This window comes from Panicum hallii, chromosome 3, assembly GCF_002211085.1.
Source record: "Panicum hallii strain FIL2 chromosome 3, PHallii_v3.1, whole genome shotgun sequence".
Taxonomy (NCBI): domain Eukaryota; kingdom Viridiplantae; phylum Streptophyta; class Magnoliopsida; order Poales; family Poaceae; genus Panicum; species Panicum hallii.
In genome coordinates, this window is record NC_038044.1 from 64400885 (window position 1) to 64421286 (window position 20402).

At 47.7% G+C, this 20402-nt stretch overlaps 2 protein-coding genes and 1 non-coding gene across 10 annotated transcripts; 2 read left to right on the top strand and 1 right to left on the bottom strand.

Annotated features, from left to right (window-relative positions):
- The first annotated feature begins 270 nt into the window (after nt 1–270).
- On the top strand, nt 271–409 carry LOC112888261. Its single transcript, XR_003227798.1, has one exon. It is a non-coding gene; the product is annotated as a small nucleolar RNA Z247 (small nucleolar RNA).
- A 7951-nt stretch (nt 410–8360) lies between these two features.
- LOC112886743 lies at nt 8361–12194 on the top strand. 8 transcript variants are annotated; one of them, XM_025952723.1, is made up of 6 exons: nt 8361–8549; nt 8625–8800; nt 8920–9073; nt 10296–10317; nt 10568–10822; nt 10891–12194. In XM_025952723.1, the coding sequence occupies exons 5-6, from the start codon at nt 10575–10577 to the stop codon at nt 11939–11941; spliced, it is 1299 nt and encodes a 432-aa protein (XP_025808508.1). In that variant the 5' UTR covers nt 8361–8549; nt 8625–8800; nt 8920–9073; nt 10296–10317; nt 10568–10574; the 3' UTR covers nt 11942–12194. The 8 variants fall into 8 exon arrangements, with proteins under 8 accessions (XP_025808508.1, XP_025808507.1, XP_025808511.1 ...); XM_025952722.1 differs by lacking the exon at nt 10296–10317 and having other exon boundaries at nt 8362–8549; XM_025952726.1 differs by lacking the exons at nt 8361–8549; nt 8625–8800; nt 8920–9073 and adding an exon at nt 9157–9345.
- Nucleotides 12195–13301: 1107 nt separating this feature from the next.
- Nucleotides 13302–14111, bottom strand: LOC112885667. Its single transcript, XM_025951235.1, has 2 exons — nt 13981–14111; nt 13302–13907 (listed from the first exon to the last, which is right to left on the bottom strand). The coding sequence occupies exon 2, from the start codon at nt 13887–13889 to the stop codon at nt 13302–13304; it is 588 nt and encodes a 195-aa protein (XP_025807020.1). The 5' UTR covers nt 13890–13907; nt 13981–14111.
- Between the last annotated feature and the right edge of the window lie 6291 nt (nt 14112–20402).

A 20402-nucleotide genomic window follows, 5' to 3' on the forward strand; every position in this document is an offset into this window, starting at 1 on the left:
CCGGCGTTTGAAGAATGGGATGCTAGGGACCAACAGGTCCTCGGGTACATCCTCTCGTCCCTGAGCAGAGAAGTGCTGCTCAATGTCGTGCAAGCCAAGACGGCTGCCGAAACATGGACTTCCATTGAAGCCATGTTTGCTGCCCAGACTCGTGCTCGGGCAGTAAATCTCCGCATCGCCTTGACCACCACCAAGAAGGGTGGTATGACCGTCGCCGAGTACTACAGCAAGATGAAAAGCTACGGTGACGACATGGCTGCGGCAGGCCTACCACTTGAAGATGAAGAGATGGTCGAGCACATCATCACCGGCCTGGATGAGGAATTCATGCCATTGGTTACCGCTCTTGTTGCAAGAACAGAACCGATCTCCATGGGAGAACTCTACTCCCAGATACTGAACTTCGAGACCAGATTGGACCTGGTCCTTGGAGGTGAGAAACAACAAGTTAACTCTGCAGGACGTGGTGGACGTGGAGGACAGCGTGGTAGCAACTCTGGTGGTGCTGATCGTGGTTGCGGACGCAGTAATTTCCGTTATCGCGGCACTGGCTCCAGCGGTGGCACACGTCAAGGCAACCAGGGAGACTACAACAAGCGCAACACCAACAACTCCAGTGGAGAAAGGCCATTATGCCATGTCTGTTTCAAGAAAGGTCATGTTGCATCTGTGTGATGGCGCAGGTTTGATGAGGACTATGTCCCTGACGAGAAGCTCATTGCTGCTGCGTCCAACTCCTACAACATTGACACCAACTGGTACACCGACTCGGGAGCTACGGATCATGTGACTGGGGATCTTGAGAAGCTTTCAACCAGAGACAAATACACTGGAGCAGCCTTGAGCCAGTGGAGCAGGTATGCAAATCAGTCACATTGGTCAAACTACTGTTAACACCCCTAGTCGTGATTTACATCTAAATAATGTGCTCTATGTACCCAAAGCCAACAAAAATCTTGTCTCAGTTCATCGTTTAACTTCTGATAACTCAGCTTTCATAGAGTTTCACCCAGATTTCTTTGTGATCAAGGATCAGGCAACCAGGAGTACTCTTCTTAGGGGACAATGCCGTAGAGGACTGTACCCGCTTCCAGCTTCATCCACAATAAAGCATGCCTTTGGAGTTACCAAACCGTCGGTGTCAAAGTGGCACAGTCATCTAGGGCATGCCTCATCCTCAATTATTCGTTATGTCATTAAAGAGAATAATCTTCCTTGTTTAGCCGAGTCAAAAGAAGAGTCTGTGTGTGATTCCTGTCAAAAAGCTAAAGCTCATCAGCTGCCATATGCTAGATCTACTAGTGTATCAAGTTCTCCTCCAGAGCTCATTTTTTCTGATGTTTGGTGTGCTGCACCCGAGTCTGTTGGAAGAAAACAATATTATGTTAGCTTTATTGATGATTACAGCAAGTTCTCGTGGATATATACCTTATCAAATATAAATCCGAGGTCTTTCAAGAATTCCATGAGTTTCAAAACCTAGTAGAATGGCAATTTGATAAAAGGATTCTTGCTGTCCAAACCGATTGGGGAGGAGAATACCAGAAACTAAATTCCTTTTTTGATAAAATTGGCATCTCTCACCATGTTTCATGCCCACATGCATATCAGCAAAATGGATCTGCAGAAAGGAAGCACCGTCACATTGTTGAAGTAGGGCTTTCCTTGCTTGCTCATGCTTCCATGCCCCTCAAGTTTTGGGATGAAGCTTTCTCCTCAGCCGTCTACTTGATCAATCGCACACCCAGCAAGGTAATTGGCATGCAGACACCTTTTGAACGCCTCCTTAATCAGAAACCTGACTATACTTCTCTTCGTGTGTTTGGCTGCGCTTGCTGGCCCAATCTCCGTCCCTACAACACTGATAAATTGCAGTTTCGATCCAAACAATGTGTTTTTCTTGGCTATAGCTACCTTCATAAAAGATTCAAATGTCTAGATGTTGCTACGGGGCGAGTTTATATCTCTAGGGATGTTACATTTGATGAAAATGTCTTCCCCTTCTCTAGTCTTCATGCCAACGCTGGCCGCAGGCTTTGCTCGGAAATCCTCCTTCTTCCGCAAAATCTTTTAAATCCTGGCATGAGTTTTGGGGGGTAACAGTAGTTCTGATCATGTGTCTGATCTATCTGCTAACCCATCTGATGATTTTGAAGAAAATAATGTTGAACACCAGGATCAAAACACAACAAATATAGAGGAGGATCCAGAGTCTGGCGCTAGACAGATGCTGATCTATCTGCAGAACCGAGCAGTCCTGAACGCTCGGAATATGCTCCCAACGGCGGACCAGACTGCCACATGTCATCGTGCACGCGCGAACCTGCCTCCGGAAGGGAACCAGCAGTGCCCACGAGGTGGCCTACGGACCACGGGGGGACAACATCTATAGCTGGCTCCTCCGGTGTGAAACACGCGTCGCTGCCTGGTTCGGTAGTACCGGATCTCGCCGAGGCGCCGGATTCCTCGTACGCGGGAGTCCCGGAGCTGATCCAGGGAGGCGGATCTTCTACAACAGTTGATCTTGGGCGCCCAAAAACTAGACTCCAGAGCGGCATCAGGAAACCAAAGGTATACACTGATGGAACTGTGAAATACGATTGTTTTACCTCTTCTGGTGAGCCACATAATGTAGAAGAAGCTATGCAAGATAAGAATTGGAAAGAAGCTATGGATGTGAGTACTCAGCGCTTATGAAGAATAAGACATGGCATCTAGGTCCACCTCAAAAAGGAAGGAATGTTATAGGGTGCAAATGGGTTTATAATATTAAAAGAAAGTCAGATGGTAGTCTTGATCACTACAAAGCTAGACTGGTTGCAAAAGGATTCAAACAAAGGTATGGCGTTGACTATGATGACATCTTTAGTCCGGTTGTTAAACATGCTACTATCCGCATTGTGTTATCCTTGGCTATTTCAAGGGGTTAGAGTTTGCAGCAACTGGACGTTCAAAACGCTTTTCTCCATGGGCTCCTAGAAGAAGAAGTCTATATGCAACAGCCGTCTGGGTTTGAAGATACATCTAGACCGAGCTATATATGCAGGCTTGATAAAGCACTACATGGACTAAAACAGGCCCCTAGAGCCTGGTACTCGAGGCTAAGCAGCAAGCTAGTTGATCTCAGCTTTAAAGCATCCAAGGCTGATACCTCACTTTTCTTCTACAACAAAGGTGATATCAGTATGTTTGTACTTGTTTATGTAGATGACATAATTGTGGCTAGCTCCACTCCTCAAGCAACTACGGCATTGCTCAGTGATCTAAGAGAAGAGTTTGCACTCAAGGACCTAGGAGATCTCCATTATTTTCTCGGGATTGAGGTAAATAAGGTACATGGTGGTATTATTCTATCTCAAGATAAGTATGCTTCAGGCTTGTTAAAACGAGTGGGCATGTCTTGTTGCAAACCGGTCAGTACACCACTTTCAACTAGTGAAAAGCTGTCTCTACATGAAGGTCAGCCTCTAGGATCAGATGATGCAACTCAGTGCGGAAGTATAGTTGGTGCTTTGCAGTATTTGACACTAACCAGACCAGACATAACATTCTCGGTGAACAAAGTGTGTCAATTCTTGCATGCTCCTACTACAGTTCATTGGGCAGCAGTGAAGAGGATCCTCAGATATATTAAGCAGTGCACAAAATTGGGTCTAAGGATCTGTAAGTCGGGATCAATCTTAATCAGCGCCTTTTCAGATGTTGATTGGGCAGGTAGTGTTGATGATCGGAAGTCCACTGGAGGCTTCGCTGTTTTTCTTGGAGAAAACCTAGTCATGTGGAGTGCAAGGAAACAATCTACCGTGTCGCAGTCTAGCACAGAGTCAGAATATAAGGCTCTAGCCAATGCTACGGCAGAGATCATATGGATACAAGCTTTGCTTCGAGAGTTAAATGTTGCAAGTCCAAAAGCTGCAAAACTTTGGTGTGATAATATGGGTGCCAAGTACTTGTCAGCTAACCCTGTGTTCCATGCAAGAACTAAGCATATAGAAGTTGACTATCACTTTGTGAGAGAACAAGTAACAAGAAAATTGCTTGAGATTGAATTTGTTCCTTGGCTTCACAAAGGCGCTCTCAGTGCGACTACTGGAGAACTTCAAGGTCAATCTTAACCTAGCAAGGTTATGATTGAGGGAGGCTGTTAAAAGAAGATAAGTAGCTCTGCGTGTAGCGTATCTTCGTAACAAACTTCATGTAACAGCTTGTGCATGTATCGACTGGGAGTTGTAGATATAGTCTAGAGTTGTTGTAATCTGTTATAACTAGATCTCCTGCTCGACTCTCAAGCTGTTACGATATTGTAATCCTTGCGCCATTAACGTATATATAACACGCAGGGCGTGCCTCCAACGAGGTAACACGCTTTACACTACTGCCCTCTAATTTTTACAGTGTTTACTTTGGTGTCGTGGAACGTTAGAGGCCTTGGTGACTTAGACAAATGCGATGTTGTCAAAGACACTCTCACTTCTGTTCGCCCTTCTATGGTTTGTTTACAAGAAACTAAACTTGCTTCCACCTCTAATGCAAAAGCCCGCTCCTTTCTACCACCCAGCTTTCGGGATTTTCACTGCGTAGATGCTAGAGGTTCTCGAGGCGGAATTCTTACTGCTTGGGACGCTCACTCCCTCACTCTCCACAGCTTCATCACACGGAAACACACCCTCACGACGGTTCTCACTTCCACCGTCACTGACATTCTTTTTACTATCACTAACGTCTACGCACCCGCTGACCATAGGGATTCGCTCACCTTCCTGGAAGATTTCGCTAATCTCGCCCCTCACGTTTCTGGCTCCTGGCTCCTTGCTGGGGACTTTAACTTGCTCCGTTCTCAGGATGACAAAAGCAACAATCGGTTTGATCATAACTTAGCCTCTCAGTTCAATAGCACAATCGACTCCCTCCACCTTCTTGAGCTGCCCCTGTTAGATCGGCTTTTCACTTGGTCAAACAGGCGTGACGAACCAACCCTTGCACGCCTTGATCGTGTCTTCCTTAACGCTGCCATGAGCACGGCCTTCCCAAACTCCACACTCACTTCCATAACCCGGGCCACCTCTGACCATGTGCCTCTCGTGGTCAGCCTCTCCACTCTCATCCCAAAATCCAGCATCTTCCGTTTCCGAACGCTTGGCTTCACCACTCTGATTTCCTCCCGTCCATCCTGCCGGCCTGGTGTGATGCCCCTACCACCGTGGATGCTGCTGGTGATCTCGCGAGCTCGCTTAATATAAGGCGTCGAGACGTGCTGCAAAGGTTTGGTCCAGGGTAAAGAGAGCCCCCCTTTCATTATACAAAATTGCAAATTCGTCATCACCTATTTCGACATGCAGGAAGAACTTCACCTTCTCTCTGCAGGGGAGAACTTCCTGCGTCTTGCTTGCTCTGACAGGTTACTCATGGCCGTCCGGGAGCGTGCAGCCTATTGGAAGCAAAGAGGGAAGTTCAGAGCTATCAGAGAAGCTGATGCCAACACCGCCTTCCATCATGCCCATGCCTCTGTTCGCCTTCACCGCAACCAGATCAAGACCCTGGTGATCGATGATGTTGAAGTCACTGCTCATGATGCCAAAGCTAAAGCCCTCACCGCTTATTTCTCCTCCATCCTCGGCAGCGGCAACACACCGGCTTGGTACTTCGACGTCAACAGCATCTACAGCACCTCCCCCCGGGTGGACCTTACTCATCTTGCAGCGCCTTTCACTTGTGCCGAAGCAAAGCTTGCCATCCAACAAATGAACAGAAACAGTGCCCCTGGGCCCGACGGCTTTGGCCCCGGCTTCTATGTTGCAGCTTGGGAAACGGTGGCTCCAAAAATTCTGCAGTTTGTGCATGCGTTTGCTAATGGGCAGGTGGATCTTGATTGGGTCAACAGGGCGTTCATTGTGCTGGTAGCCAAGAAAAATGGAGCTGTCACCCCTGGAGACTACCGACCGATTTGTCTACAAAATTGTTCACTGAAGATAATTGCCAAGATGCTTACTACTCGTTTACAGCAGGAGATTCCTAAGCTCATTGACTTGGACCAAACGGGCTTTATCAGAGGCCGCTCCATCTCAGAAAACTTCATCTATGCCATGGAATTAATGCAAGGGAGCATATCTGGTGCACATGGCACCTTTATGCACATGTACACATATTAAATCTCAGCCCTCCATCCTGGATCCAACGTCACGCGGTTATTTTACAAAAGAACCCTTCTGCAGCCCCCCACTTGATGTATTTGTAATTTTACGAAACCACCCTACCTCTCTTCCACTTCAACTTTCTGGATAGAATGCGAACCGTTCCACCTTCTACCCAAATCGATCGAGGCTCTCGTCTTTTCCAGCACTGATTGAGACATATGCTCTCACCACCGGCGCCCATAAATATTTACTGTTAACTTATGTCAAATGTAACAAATTGTTTACTGTTAACACTTGCCATGTAAATCAGATACAGCCAGCCATAAACGTTGACAAGATAAGCAAAATTCTAACGTAAAACAGTAGAAGATTGAGGTGGCTAATCCATCGCGTCTTGGTATTCTTTCCCTTGCGTGGCTTAGTTAATTCTTTTGCTCTCTTAATTCTTTTACTTCTTCCCTTCGAACGAACTTCAGTTGGTGGATGAATCTCAACTTGTTTTGAAATTTGGCAACCAATAAAACTCTCATATTCTTCTTGATGAGTTTGCACCGTGGTAGGCACAATTTGATCAAAAGAAGCCTCCATATTCAACAAACTTGAAATCAAAAAATTCATGGCCTCATCTAAACCCTTTGCTCTTTGAATAAAATCTTCGAGCTTGTTTCGAACAGCTTCTATCTTTTTATTTTTTTCCACCTCTCTAGCATCTATGGGCTTCTCATCTAATAAGTTGCCTTCCTCGTCATACAGAATTTCCCTAAGGTGACACAAAGAAAAAAGGTAGTTAAGTGACCTATAGATAAATAGGGTAATAAAAGAAATACAAAGCATGATTCCTTTTACCTCTTGCATCTTGTCTCCCATCTCTTCAAAATATATGAGGAAGGTATTCCAAACAGATTTTCACCTCTCAACGTCATAATAATATGGCGACATGGGACTCCAATCATCTCAAATAGTTTACACGAGCAACTCCCAAATGAACTCGTTGTGCACCAATGAACCACTCTATTCCTCGTGGTAGCATCATTAATTTTAACAACCTTGACACCCTCATGCTGCGCAATGTCAACAACAAAGCATGAGTCTCTAGCAGCTATCACTTCTTCTTGAAATATTTTGAACACGTTACGTGAGTACAGTATACTTCCTTGTCTCTCGATAGGCAATGTTGTCACAAACGAAAGCTGCCCACTCTAGTCCTTAAATTGGATTTTGCCAAGGCGTTTGACTTTGTCAATTGGGGCAGCCTGCTCCACATACTTGCCTGCAGGGGGTTCCCTTCAACCTGGTGTGCCTGGATCCAGAACATTCTCACAACCTCTAAGTCGGCAGTACTACTCAATGGCTGCCCTGGACGGTGGTTCACCTGCAAGCAAGGTCTACGGCAAGGCGACCCTCTGTCGCCATACCTATTCCTACTTGTCGCCGACGTCCTGCAGCAACTCATCCGGTTTGATGGCGGCGTGCATCACCCAGCGACGGACAGTGCTAGTTGTCCCGTTCTCTACTACGCGGACGACACCCTGATTCTCCTCAAAGCAGCTTCAGAAGATGTTGAACGGCTGAAACTCTTGCTTGATCAGTTTGCGGCAGCTACCGGGCTGAAAATCAACTTTCACAAGAGCACAGTGGTGCCCAGGCACGTCAGTCCCGACGATTTGCCACCCCTCCTCTCCACCCTTGGCTGCCGACAGGAGAGTTTCCCACAATCTTACCTTGGGATACCACTGTCCAACGTCAAGCTGAATCTGAAGGCTTTTGCTCCACTGATTGCCCGCGCGGACCGATACCTCGGTGGTTGGCAAGCATCCCTGCTGAATGCAATGGGTCGCACCGTTTTGGCCAATGCAGTACTGGACAGCTCAATGATCTACATTATGTCAGCGCTTCTACTACCCCAGGGCACGATCGACGCCCTCGACAAACGCCGCAGGGCCTTCCTGTGGTCTGGGGAGCAAACAACCTCTGGTGCTCAGTGCCTCATAGCCTGGGAGCGTGCTTGCCTCCCCAAAAAACAGGGCGGGCTCGGAGTAAAAGATCTGAAAACACTCAATCAGTGCCTCCTGCTCAAATCCCTCACCGGCTACATCGTCCTGGCTATCTTGATCCAATCATCTTCCTTTGCTATCTATGACTGCCCCTTTGACCATCGCACTGTCGGTCCGCCCTACTACCATCATACCGTAGGACTGACTATATTACCCTCACCAACCGTCTTCCTCAAATGCCTTGTCGGTGACATCACCATTGCCTCGCCGTCCTCGTGGCCACCCGCTCCTGTTACATGCTCGGCAGCAAGCGAGCACGGCCGGACCGGCAACGCAAAGAAGGGCGTCCCCTGATCGGAGGAGGAGCCAAGCAATATTCGCTCTCACTCTTGGGATCGGAGGAAGCAGGATCGCTGAATTTGTAAGGTTTTTGTGGCAAATCGACATACATAATCTGCTAGCTGCAGGCTGTTCTTGATGGGTCTGAATGCGACAGGGAGAGCTGGAGTGGAGGAGCCGGCTGAGGAAGGAGCTCGCGCATCCGCAGGGTGACCTGCTTCCTAGCGCCGCCCTCAGATGCGGCAGCGTGGCGGGTGAGGCCGGGGAGCGCGAAGGACCGCTGCACCGGGGCCAAGGAGCGATGGCAACACCGACGGAAATCAAGCAGAAGGGGTAAAAGGAAAGGCTTTAGACCTTCTCCAGCAACCTTACCCATCTCCTAACCCAAATTGTGAAGAATCGTGTGGGACCCACCATTTATCCGAACTCCCTCCGTCCTCCGTTTCCAGCAGGGTCTCGGTTCGGCCTCCCCATCCGGCCGGCGGCGCTCGCGGCAGTTGGTTCCCGCGGGCGGGCGGAAGAAGGCGGAACAGTCACCGGTGGCCGGAAGAAGGCGGAAGCTCACGACGCGGCCACGGCCTGATCTCGACGCGCCCACGGCCGAAGGTATGTCTCTCTCACCTGCATCCATCGTCTTTCCCATCTCCCGGCGCGGCGGCGCGGCGACGCCACCGAGCGACCGACGCCGTCTTCCTACTCCCCCCCCCCCTCGACCCTCGCGTCCTCACCGTATCGAAGGTTGTTTCACGCCGTCCACTAGCGGCCCCTCTCCGCCGTCCACTGGCACTGCCTTCCTTGCTGATCCGCTCTGCCCGGCCAGGCTGCGCTGCCCGCCGTCCACTAGCACTGCCTGCCTTGCGAACCCCAGACAACAAAAGGTAAGCAATCCCCTTCGTTGACACCTCTCAATTTTGTGGGATTTGATGTTGAACCCTAAAAATTGGGGGCAAAATCAAGAAGCCCTACATCTAGGAGCTTGGCTAGTGCTCGCTTTCACCTGAGAGCATCAATAGGAGGCTAGTAGGATAATATTCACTGATTAACACTACACTTGCGTGCCATTTTTGCCTGCCCACTCTTTTGGCTGTGCCGTCTTATTTCCGTGCTGTCTCACTCCTGTGTCCTTTCCTATAGATATTGTGCTCAAATTATATGATAATGTGCAAGTTAATTTGATATGGATACGAGCTATGCATGGATGATGTCAAATAGTGTTTGCATTAGTATGCAAATTCAAATTTAGTCTACCTGCCACCTGGGAGGAATGTAGTACAAGGACTAGCCTTGAGGGCAAAGAGTGCTACAAATCAGAACATCAGAAACTTTGGGTGCTATTAAATTGTAGTGGAACATTTCCATGCTATTTTGCTAAAGTTGGGAGTTTTGAGGGAAACAAGCCTTGGTCACCCAATCGAGCTGAAATTTGCTTCACTGGGTTAAGTAGACAATGTGGCTTCACTCACCAGGAAATTGTTAGTGTTCACTATTGCAAATTTAATTGAACTGAGGCTATTTTTAGGCTGCACAGCTCAAGTTAGCTTTTTGGGTCCCTGGAGTTGTGAGGTTGCAGAGGGGTTCTTTTTATTTCTCTCTCTTTTTGTTTTTTTTATTGCAGGAGGTTTTGCACCCAAATCCATTATGACCTGATGATGTTACATACTGAACACTAAAAACTAGGGCATTGAGTTAGGATATAGATATAATTTATACATTTATACAGAGTGATTCAAAGCAGATGGCTAAAACTGATTTACCACTAGCCCCTTTATGGAGTTTTGTATACCTTTTGTTACTTTAATGACAAATTGCTTCTGACAATGCTGTGCAGGTCAATGTTTGTGCAGCTAGAGGTAAAATTTTCCTTTGCTGCTATTAAGTTATCTGTGAGTTTTGTATGATTCAAGGAGACATTGTCTTCAGCTAGTGGGTGTGTTCGTTGATGGAAGACGACCAGATTTTAGTTGAGCCAGATGTAAATGTAGCTTGGATGAGTGCCAATGTTAACTAAATACTGAGTGCAATCGTTGCCTTTTCATTACGTGTTCTTAAATCTTTACAGTACAGTTTGAAATGATAGCTCATGTGTATGTTTCGATTTAGGTTTACGATGGCATGGCTTCGAAAGCTTCGGCGTGAACGCGGTCAAGGGAGTTGCAGTGGGTACGAGGACATATTGGTGGCGACCACCATTGCTCGTATCGGCACAGAGGAAGAAGAAAACAAACCTAACCCACGTCGGGGTTCAATTGTAGGACGCCGGACCATTGCACGAGATAGATACAGTGGGTACTGCCGTTTGGTGGAGGACTATTTCGTTTCCAACTCGGTCTATGGTGAAAACTTGTTTCGCCGCCGGTTAGTGTCCAACTATTTGTTTACCTTCTCTCCATCCTTATCTTATTATGGTTTCGTTGTCTTCACAGGTTCCGAATGACAAAGAATATGTTTGAAGATATCAAGGACGCATGTGAGCAAGCAAACGTATACTTCAAATGGAGACAAAATGCTGCGGGAGTTTGGGGCTTGGCTCCGGTACAAAAGGTAACTGCTGCCTTGCGCATGCTTGCATACGGAGGTCCAGCTGATAGCCTAGATGAGTACCTTCGGATGGGAGAAAGCACCATAATTGAGAGTGTCAACCAGTTTACACGGACCATTGTTGATCTATACGGTCCTAGGTACTTAAGGCAGCCAACAAGAGATGAAATAGAAATATTATTGCAAGTTGCTGAAGCACGTGGATTTCCAGGGATGTTGGGTTCGATTGATTGCATGCATTGGGAGTGGGAAAATTGCCCTACCGCTTGGCATGGTCAATATAGAGGTTACTTTAAAAAACCTACTCTTATTCTTGAGGCAGTTGCTAGCTATGATACATGGATATGGCATGCTTTCTTTGGACTTCCTGGATCATTGAACGACATCAATGTGCTGCATCGTTCACCAGTGTTTGACAATCTAGCAGCGGGTAATGCTCCAGAGGTTCAATTTAATGTAAACGGTAGGGAGTACAACATGGGCTACTATCTGGCAGATGGTATATATCCCCCATGGGCTACTTTGATCAATGGTATTCAACAGCCCAGAACTAACAAGCACAAGGAATTTTCGAGCAGGCAAGCAGAATTTCGTAAAGATGTGGAACGGACTTTCGGTATTTTGCAAGGACAATATGGAATCATCAAAGGGCCAGCGAGGCTATGGGATCAGGTCGACCTAAAGTACATTGTGGACTGTATCGTCATACTACACAACATGGGTATCGAGTACGAGAAAGGATTGCCTCAGCTGCGGGCAACGGACTATGAAGGTGCGACGGATCCCAGATTGGGCGATGACAATACAAACGTGCCGGAGCTAGCATTGTTGATGGAGAACCACCGTAGGATCCAGAGCCGACAAGGAAATGAACAGTTGAAGCTTGACCTGATCGAGCATATTTGGAGCAAGTATGGAGATAGGGCCAACAATTAGTGTGCCGTGTTGTATGGATTAATGAATCAGTTGTTGTATGGAGTCCTGTATGGATTAATGAATCAGTTGTTGTATGGAGTCCTGTATGGATTAATGAATCAGTTGTTGTATGGAGTCCTGTATGGATTAATGAATCAGTTGTTGTATGGAGTCCTGTATGGATTAATGAATCAGTTGTTGTATGGAGTCCTGTATGGATTAATGAATCAGTTGTTGTAGGAGTCTTGTATGGATTAATGTATCAGTTTTTGTATGGAGTCCTGTATGGTCTAATGTATCAGGGATGTATGGAAATGAACAGGTGAAGCTTGATCTTATTAGCCATTCTGAATGGATTGTATTTGCATACAGGTTGATGCTATATTGAACTATATGCAGGTTGATGAAATTGACAGAGAGCGCTTAGTGAGGCGATGGATAGCAGAAGGCTTTATCTGTGAAGAGCATGGACAGAGCAAACAAGAGGTTGCCGAGAACCATTTCTACGAGCTAGTGAACAGAAGCATGCTCCAGCCAGTGGGAATTGGCTACGACGGAAAGGATCGTGCTTGTCAAGTCCATGACATGATGCTTGAGCTCATCATTTCAAAATCGGTTGAGGATAATTTCATCGCTTTCATGGGCCATGGGCAGAATGATCTGGCAAATCGCCATGGTCTTATACGGCGACTGTCAGTCCATTATATTGACCAAGAGCAGGCATCTGTATTGGCAAATGAAGATTTAAGTCACGTTAGATCTCTAACGGTGATAACATCAGCTTGCCTCAAAAAGTTGCCTAGTCTTGCTGAGTTTCAAGCTTTGCGTGTACTACATTTTCAAGGTTGTCGAAATGTGCAAGAGTATGATATGAATGGTATAGATAAACTTTTCCAGCTGAAGTACTTGAGCTTTAGGAACACTTAGATGACAACAGCATATCAGGAATTGTGAGGCTATATGGTCTAGAGACGCTAGATCTTAGGGGTACATATATCACAGAGTTGCCACCCGAGATTGTTCAGCTCATTAAGCTACAGCATTTACTTGCTCACAGTCCCAAAATACAACTTGCTGTAAAAGCTCACAGTCCCAAAATACAACTTGCTGCCATATTGAATACAATCTACGTACACCTGGCACCATATAGAAGCATAATTCTTATAAGCATAATTCTCACAGCTGAAACCATTATTCTGACAAGCATAATTCGCACAAATATTACAAACCATTGTTCTCACAAATACAAATTTTACAAACCATTGTTCTCACAAATAAAAATAATACAAACCATTGTTCTCACACATACTTGATACATGGCTGTCATGGCTGACAAGCAGCCATGACAAAACTAAAACAATACGGCTGTCCAGGTTATCTGTCAAGCATCCGAACGCCCGCCACTGGCAAGCGCCCTCGAGGCAATCTTCTTCTGCTTCGCAATATAGTAATCCCTGACCCATGGTGCCAACTTCTCCACATCAAGACTCATGACCTTATCTTCTTGTTCTTCCTTTTGCAGGTTCAAAATCTGAGTTGCAATCTCCAGTTGTTTCTGCTGAATCGAAACATGTTGCTCCTGCAGGGCAAGCTTCCTCTCAGCCCGTGAAGCAATCGCCTGGGCTTCCTCAATGGTTGCAGCCTCTACTCTTGCATCGTACTTGGACCTATCTTCATGAATCTTTTGCAGCACGTCTATGTATGCTGAACTACTAGAAGAGGTGTCAGCAGGGGTAGTGCGCAGCCTTTTTGACTTGTCTCTTCCTGGTGGCCGGGTAGGAACAGTTGAACCCTCAGTCCCATCTTGAACACTAGCACCCGGAGAACCTTGAGACACATCTTGGACACTAGCCTTCTTGGTGCCTTTCTGCCAGTCCTTCGCTAACCAGTCATTCCATTTGTTTGAATGGCGAAGAATTAACCAGCAATGAATCATCTTGAATGGGTTTCCAACGATACCGGCATACATTTGCAGAGCGTCCTTCACCTAAAAATATATAATATAAGCTTGCGCCAACACATGTATCACTTATGAAACATCGAAACTATTGAAGAATTACCTTGTCATCTTCACTTTTCCCACTCTGATTGCGCCTAACAATGTCACTATAGAAACCACAGAAGCGGGCGGTATCTTTTTGGATGTCTCCCCATCTGTGTTGCAGAGAACTGAGAGACCTCACAGTTGGATTCGTAGTAACTTCATTGTAGTACTCACTTATCCTTGTCCAATATGACTTGTAAGTTTGGTTCACCCAACTGCAGCATCCTTTGACACGTTCAGGTAGGCAGAGCAGAGTGCCTCGTCTTCATCTTGAGCAAAATTCTTGGACCTCGAGGTAGTACCCTTCTTTTTTCCACCAGGAGCCGGCATATTTGCGGCCTCTGCCTCCTGAAACACAGGACCATCAATCAGTCCAGAATGAAGCACCTCCTATATGCATATTCATAACCTGGTCAATAAGAACTATATACGACATACCTGCTCATTCGAAGCCACATCAAGCGGGGTGCCATTCATAGCAGTGAGGTCAATGGTGGGTACATAATTTATTTGACCATTGTCCTGCCCCTGGGAACTAAATTCATCCCAGATTGATTCCATGACAATTCTGCAAATGTAGAAGCACAAGATAAGTCATGTAAACTTAAGCAAATAAAATTTGTACAAAGTGCATCTCATGAGAGAAACAGGAGTACTCATGATGTATATTTCTTATATATTTTCTTCATGTTCTTCAGATACTGTCTACTCTGTTTTCTTCATGGTTCTATGGCAAATAGCAGCCTGGTATTGGAGTAAGATAATCTCATGAAGTTTAGGTTAATCTGCTGTGTTGGTTTGGCATTAGGGAAATAGACCATTTTGATAGCAGCCTGTGCTTTACTGTCATACATTAGTTTAGTACACAAATTCAGACAATGGAAACACAAAATAATTTTGCTTCGCCAATGGGTTAAACCAGAAGAAACACAGCTAGATGATAATTTATACAGTTACTTATATTACTTTGCGAGTCCGCGTGACCATTCAATAGCTTCTGGCTGCATGTCAAGAATAGATTTCCCTTATTCACCTATGCTTGGACTTTTTTCTATTTTCAGACAATGATTGATCGGTTCAACGACACACGACAGGATCAACGAAACAGATGGACAAGAATATCTGAAATGAGGATATCTCATGATAAGATGCACGATGCAATATCTGACCTATAGCTATTGGTTGCTTTGATGGAAATTCAACCACCACCCTTAGATTATATTTGCACCCTTCGATTATATTTGCAGTATGTTATATTAGTTTGCCAGAACCATTTTTTTATGGGAAGTCTGAACTTTCATTGAACATTGCTCTTTTAATTTATATTTGCAGTATGTTAGGTCAGATTGACCGCTTCCATGGTGTGGATTTAAGGTTGTTTTACTATTTGATTTGGGGCTGCATCACTAGATCAATGAGCATGTGCTGCTAATCTGGTTCTTGGTTTATGAACCTATTGCTATTGGGACTAATGTTGACATAGTATTAGGGAGGTCACTGCTAATTCATTGGCATTGAGGTAAGTCTATTCCCTGATCCATATGTGCCCATTTCAATCACAACAACTATTCTCGCATTCATATTTCTTATCTTCTCTGTCGTGATGCATGATAGTTTCATGGTTCATCAGTTTTCCATCAGCAACAAAGTGCCTTTCTGAATAAAGTGCTTGATAGTTCAATGTGCACCAAATTTTGTTCATGAATTCTAGAGTGAAAGCTAGCTATTTTTCAAAATATACAGATTGGCTAAACAATCTACAGTTGCATCAGATCCATATTTTCCCTTTGCCTAGATCTGAGAGGGAAATCCCTAGGTCAACGGGGAAGGGCAGAGCAGGGGCATGCATACCGGGTGGGGGTGCTGCTGGACCCGACGAAGAACCTCCACTAGTAGGATTGGCCTCCGGAGTGAAGCGTCCCCCCATCAGGGAAGACTTAAAAGTGTCACTTTATCAGTCCCAGGAGGCTGATAACACTTTTATTACATCAGATGGTACATCACCGTACAGCTCTACGCGGTAATGGGCAGTGAAGCGCCACTATCGCGAGGATTACAACCAGAACCCACACAACTACACTAGCTACGAACAAAGGATCATCAGAGTCTTGCGCCATGCGGAGCTCCAACGGTGACCTCACCCACAGGCAAGACTGGGTGCAGGACGGGACCCTACTCGTCGTTCTCGGGGTTGTAGTCGGGATCCTCCACTGTAAAGTAAGAACGGGGTGAGTACAAACGTACTCAGCAAGTTCAATTACACCCACGGGGGGTTATAACAGAGTTAGATGCATAGGATAATCCAAGGATAAATTTACGGTTCTTTTGCGGAAACACATTATATGCAGGGGTTCGTTTTAAAAGCATTTTTCAAACAAGTTTTCGAGTATCACACGATGTCAATCTGTTCGGATCCAAATTTCAAGCCACTACCGGACTCCCCGTCCGTAGTAGCACATGGCACCGGATACTTTCCAAATAACTCACACGGGTTCAACCTTTCCCAGAGAGAAACGCTAGTTATGTGACCACACCGTAACCTGCCCAATGCCGTGGGCACGGCTATTCGAATAGATTTCTAACTCTGCAGAGGTGTGCAACTTTACCCACAGGCGGGGGTACCACAGCACGAACACCTTAGTGCCGGTGCAGATCCCATCGAAGCCCTTACCCACCGTAGCTAGACCTGACTAGCCACCACGGGATCCATCAAGGGGTCATTCGACCTAACACCGAGGTTTAACCGGGGCATAAGTCACACAGAGCTTATCCCGTCTCCTTGATCACCCGTTGCTCCCAGCTCTCCTGATGGCTATCAGACTAGCTAGTGGGGTTAGGCCAAGCCGTTGCCCATACAACGGTCAAGTGGTTCGCACTACGAGAAGCTAGGTGAGATGTCACATCAACTCGGTCCTTAGGGGTGACAAGATGGATATCTCCCATCCACGCTCAACCACACAGGTACGAGCACACCAGCGGCAATTCACACAGAAATGCCATCCATCTCATCTAACTCACTTTTAAAACCACATTTTATCCCTTCCCACACACACGCATTTTCTTTATAAATCAGGCAGTCAAAGTACGGTTATTTCAGCAAGGGTGGCTATCCTACCGGGTTTTCCAGCACGCAAAACAATGCAATTTTATAAAACAGGCCATTGGGTCGTGTTTGTAAAAACTAGGACAGAAACATGCATCAAAGGGGCGGAATTGAACTTGCCATCGTCAAACCCTTGCGGGAAGTCCTGATCGAAGCGCTGTCCTTCGGGTTCGGGGTCGCAGTACTGGTCCTCAGTTGCTTTGGTCGCGGTCGGGAACCTCGTCGTTCACTCCGTGTCCTACGACGCAAACAAACAGACACACCATCAAGCGAAAGAACTAAAAGCTTTTACCGATAAGCTTGAATCGGAAATAATTTAGTTACGGAGGTCGGGGCAATATCTCTGGGTGGTTTCTTAATGGCATGGCTAAAACTATACTAGAAAGGGCGTGGTAAAGTTTCGGGTCAATCGGAGATCGTTTCGCACATAAAATGACGCGCTAAAGGTGGTTTCAGGGCTTAAACGGGGGTTCGAGGGCTTGTTCGTAAATATCCGGAAAGAGTGTGGACCTATTTGTAAATCCTAGAATTTCTCGGGGCATGCTAAAGAGTGCCAAACGTATCTAGGTTCAAGTCTTGGGGGGTTTGTTTTGAAATAATAAAAATAGTGAGGTCTCATTAGCAAAAGAGGTGATTAAATGAGAGAGGGGGGGTTTTCCCTTGGGAATACAGGAAAGGGGGAGGGGGTTTGGGCAAAAAGCCCTCCTTCTTCCTCCCCTTGCCAGGGAAAGCAGAGGAGGGAGGGGGAGCTCGGGCCGGCCTCACCCCGGCGGCCTAGGGGCTCGGGTGGCTTGGGCGCATGGGGAAAAGGGGAGGGGAGCAAGGGGATCCCATTCCCGGCCTTACCTCGGGCCGGGTGGTGTGAGGCGGCGTGGCCACGGCGGGCGGCGGGCGGCGGTCGAGCGGCCTGGCGGGCGGCGGACTGGGCGTGGGGAGGTGGCAAGGGGCGGCGGTGGAGGCAATGGGAGGTGCCGAGGGTGCTCCCGGTCCTATTTATAGGCGGGCCGGGCTGCGGGGCGAGGGGCGGCCGGTGGGCGGGTCGGTGCGCCATTAATGGCGCCCGGCGCGGCGCACGGCGGGGCACAACCGGCGGGGCGGCCAGCACGTGGGGGGGGCTGGGCGCGGCGCGCACAGGGGCGGCGCGAGCGGCGAGGCGGGGCACAGCGGCGGGCAGGGGGCGACGCGACCGCGCGGGGCAGGGCGGTGCGGCGGCTGTGCAGTCCGCGCGGGCACGCCGGGGCTGCGCGCGCGCGTGGTTCGCGTGCGCGCGCGGCCGGCGGTGCGCGGCGTACGGCAGCGTGGTCGCGGGGCGGCTTGGCGTGCACGCGAGGGCAAGGCCAGGGCGGCGTCGTGGTGAAGGGGCCAGAGGCCGGGGGGGGGGTCGGGCGGCAGTGGAGGTGGCGCTCGGGAGCAGAGGAGGAAGAACAGGAAGGAAGAAGGGGAAAAGAAAAAGGAAAAGGGAAAAAGGAAATGGAAAAGGAAAAGGGGAGGAAATAAATAATGAAGAGAGGAAATAATGGGAAGAAGGGGAGAAGTGACGCGCGCCGGCGGGATTCGCGGCGGCGATCGCGCGGCGAAAATCACGGCGGTGACCGCGGCCGGGTCGGCCACGCGCGCGCCGGCGCCTGCGCGCGGGAACGAAGGAAAAGATGGCGTGACTGCGGTTGGATTCGGCTGCCGGTTTCGGGTTCTCGGGAAAAGTTAGGGTCTCGGCGAAATGGTTCTCAAGAACGAAAGTGTTAGCGCGTGATTTCCGGGCGAAATTTTCAGGGGTGTCACAAACCTACCCCACTTAAAATGAATCTCGTCCTCGAGATTCGGCTGGCTTCTAAATAGGTGGGGAAATTCCTTCTTCAGAGCATCTTCGAGTTCCCATGTCGCTTCTTCCACTCCATGTCTGCTCCACTGAACTCTGCAAATCCGCACTTCGGAGTTCCTTGTCCTTCTAGTGACTGTGTCCAAATTTTGACCGGTATTTCCTGATATCGCAGATCCGGCTGTAGATCTATTGCTTCTATTGGCACGTGTTCTTCCTCGGGTACTCTTAACACCTTCTTAATTGCGGACATGAATACCGGGTGTACGTCCGACATCTTTCTTCGGCAGTTGCAACCGATATGCTACGGCCTCCGACTTTCTTTAGGACTTGGTACGGTCCGATATATCGAGGGGCTAATTTTCCTTGCCTTGAAACCTTCGCGTCCCTCGATAGGCGAGACCTGAGATAAACAACTCACCTGGGTTAAAACTTATTTCTGCCTTTTTTTGTCCGCGTAGTTCTTTTGCCGGGACTGAGCTGCTTTCAGTTTCTCGCGGATCTCCGCTACTTTTTCTTCTGCCTCTTTTATAAAGTCGGGTCCTTCTAGGGCACGCTCTCCTACTTCCGACCACATTAGGGGAGTTTTGCACTTTCTACCATAAAGGGCTTCGAACGGAGACATGCCTAGGCTGGCTTGGTAACCGTTGTTATACGAGAATTCCGCATACGGCAGGCTTTGTTCCCAATCTTTTCCGTAGGTTAGAACACATGCTCTCAGCATATCTCCAGAATCTGATTCACCCTCTCGGTTTGACCATCCGTCTGCGGGTGATAAGCCGAGCTGAAGTCCAGCTTGGTACCCATGGATCGGTGCAAGCTTCTCCAAAACCTCGAGGTGAATTGGGTCCCTCTATCCGAGACAATCCTGCTAGGCACTCCGTGCAATCTTACTATGTTTTCTATATAGAGTTTTGCCAGCTTCTCTCCACCGTAATTGGTTCGTACTGGTATGAAATGAGCCGATTTAGTGAGTCGATCCACTACTACCCAAATGGAATCGTGCCCCTTCTGCGTCCTAGGTAGACCCACTACGAAGTCCATCCCCACTTCATCCATTTCCAGACCGGGATAGGTAGGGGTTGTAACAATCCTGCTGGCTTTTGGTGCTCGGCCTTTATCCTTCGACAGGTATCACACTGAGCCACAAATCGGGCAATGTCCGCTTTCATTCCGTACCACCAATACTTTTGTCTTATGTCCATATACATTTTGGTGGATCCTGGGTGGATGGAGTAGGCCGAGTTATGGGCTTCGTCCATGATTATCTGCCGAAAGTCTCCACTCCGGGGTACACAAATCCTATCCTCGTACCATAACGTGCCCTTATCGTCCACTCTGAAGCCTGGTGCTTTGTTCTCTCCAGTCTGCCTGCGGATCTTTACCAACTCCTGATCCGAGCTTTGAGCTCTTCTATTCTATCCTCTAGGGTTGACTGGATGCTTAGTACATGGTTGGAACTTCGAGGAACAATGTGCACATTTAATCGTGCCATTTCCTCTCGCAGAGGGCCATTCGT

What these genes read in the sequence shown, in the direction of transcription:
- LOC112885667 (XM_025951235.1), bottom strand. Translation starts at nt 13,889, where the DNA reads ATGTATGCCGGTATCGTTGGAAACCCATTCAAGATGATTCATTGCTGG.
- LOC112886743 (XM_025952720.1), top strand. Translation starts at nt 10,548, where the DNA reads ATGTGTATGTTTCGATTTAGGTTTACGATGGCATGGCTTCGAAAGCTT. An exon ending in GAAAACTTGTTTCGCCGCCG is followed by an intron (nt 10,823 to 10,890) that starts GTTAGTGTCCAA and finishes TTGTCTTCACAG; the next exon opens with GTTCCGAATGACAAAGAATA.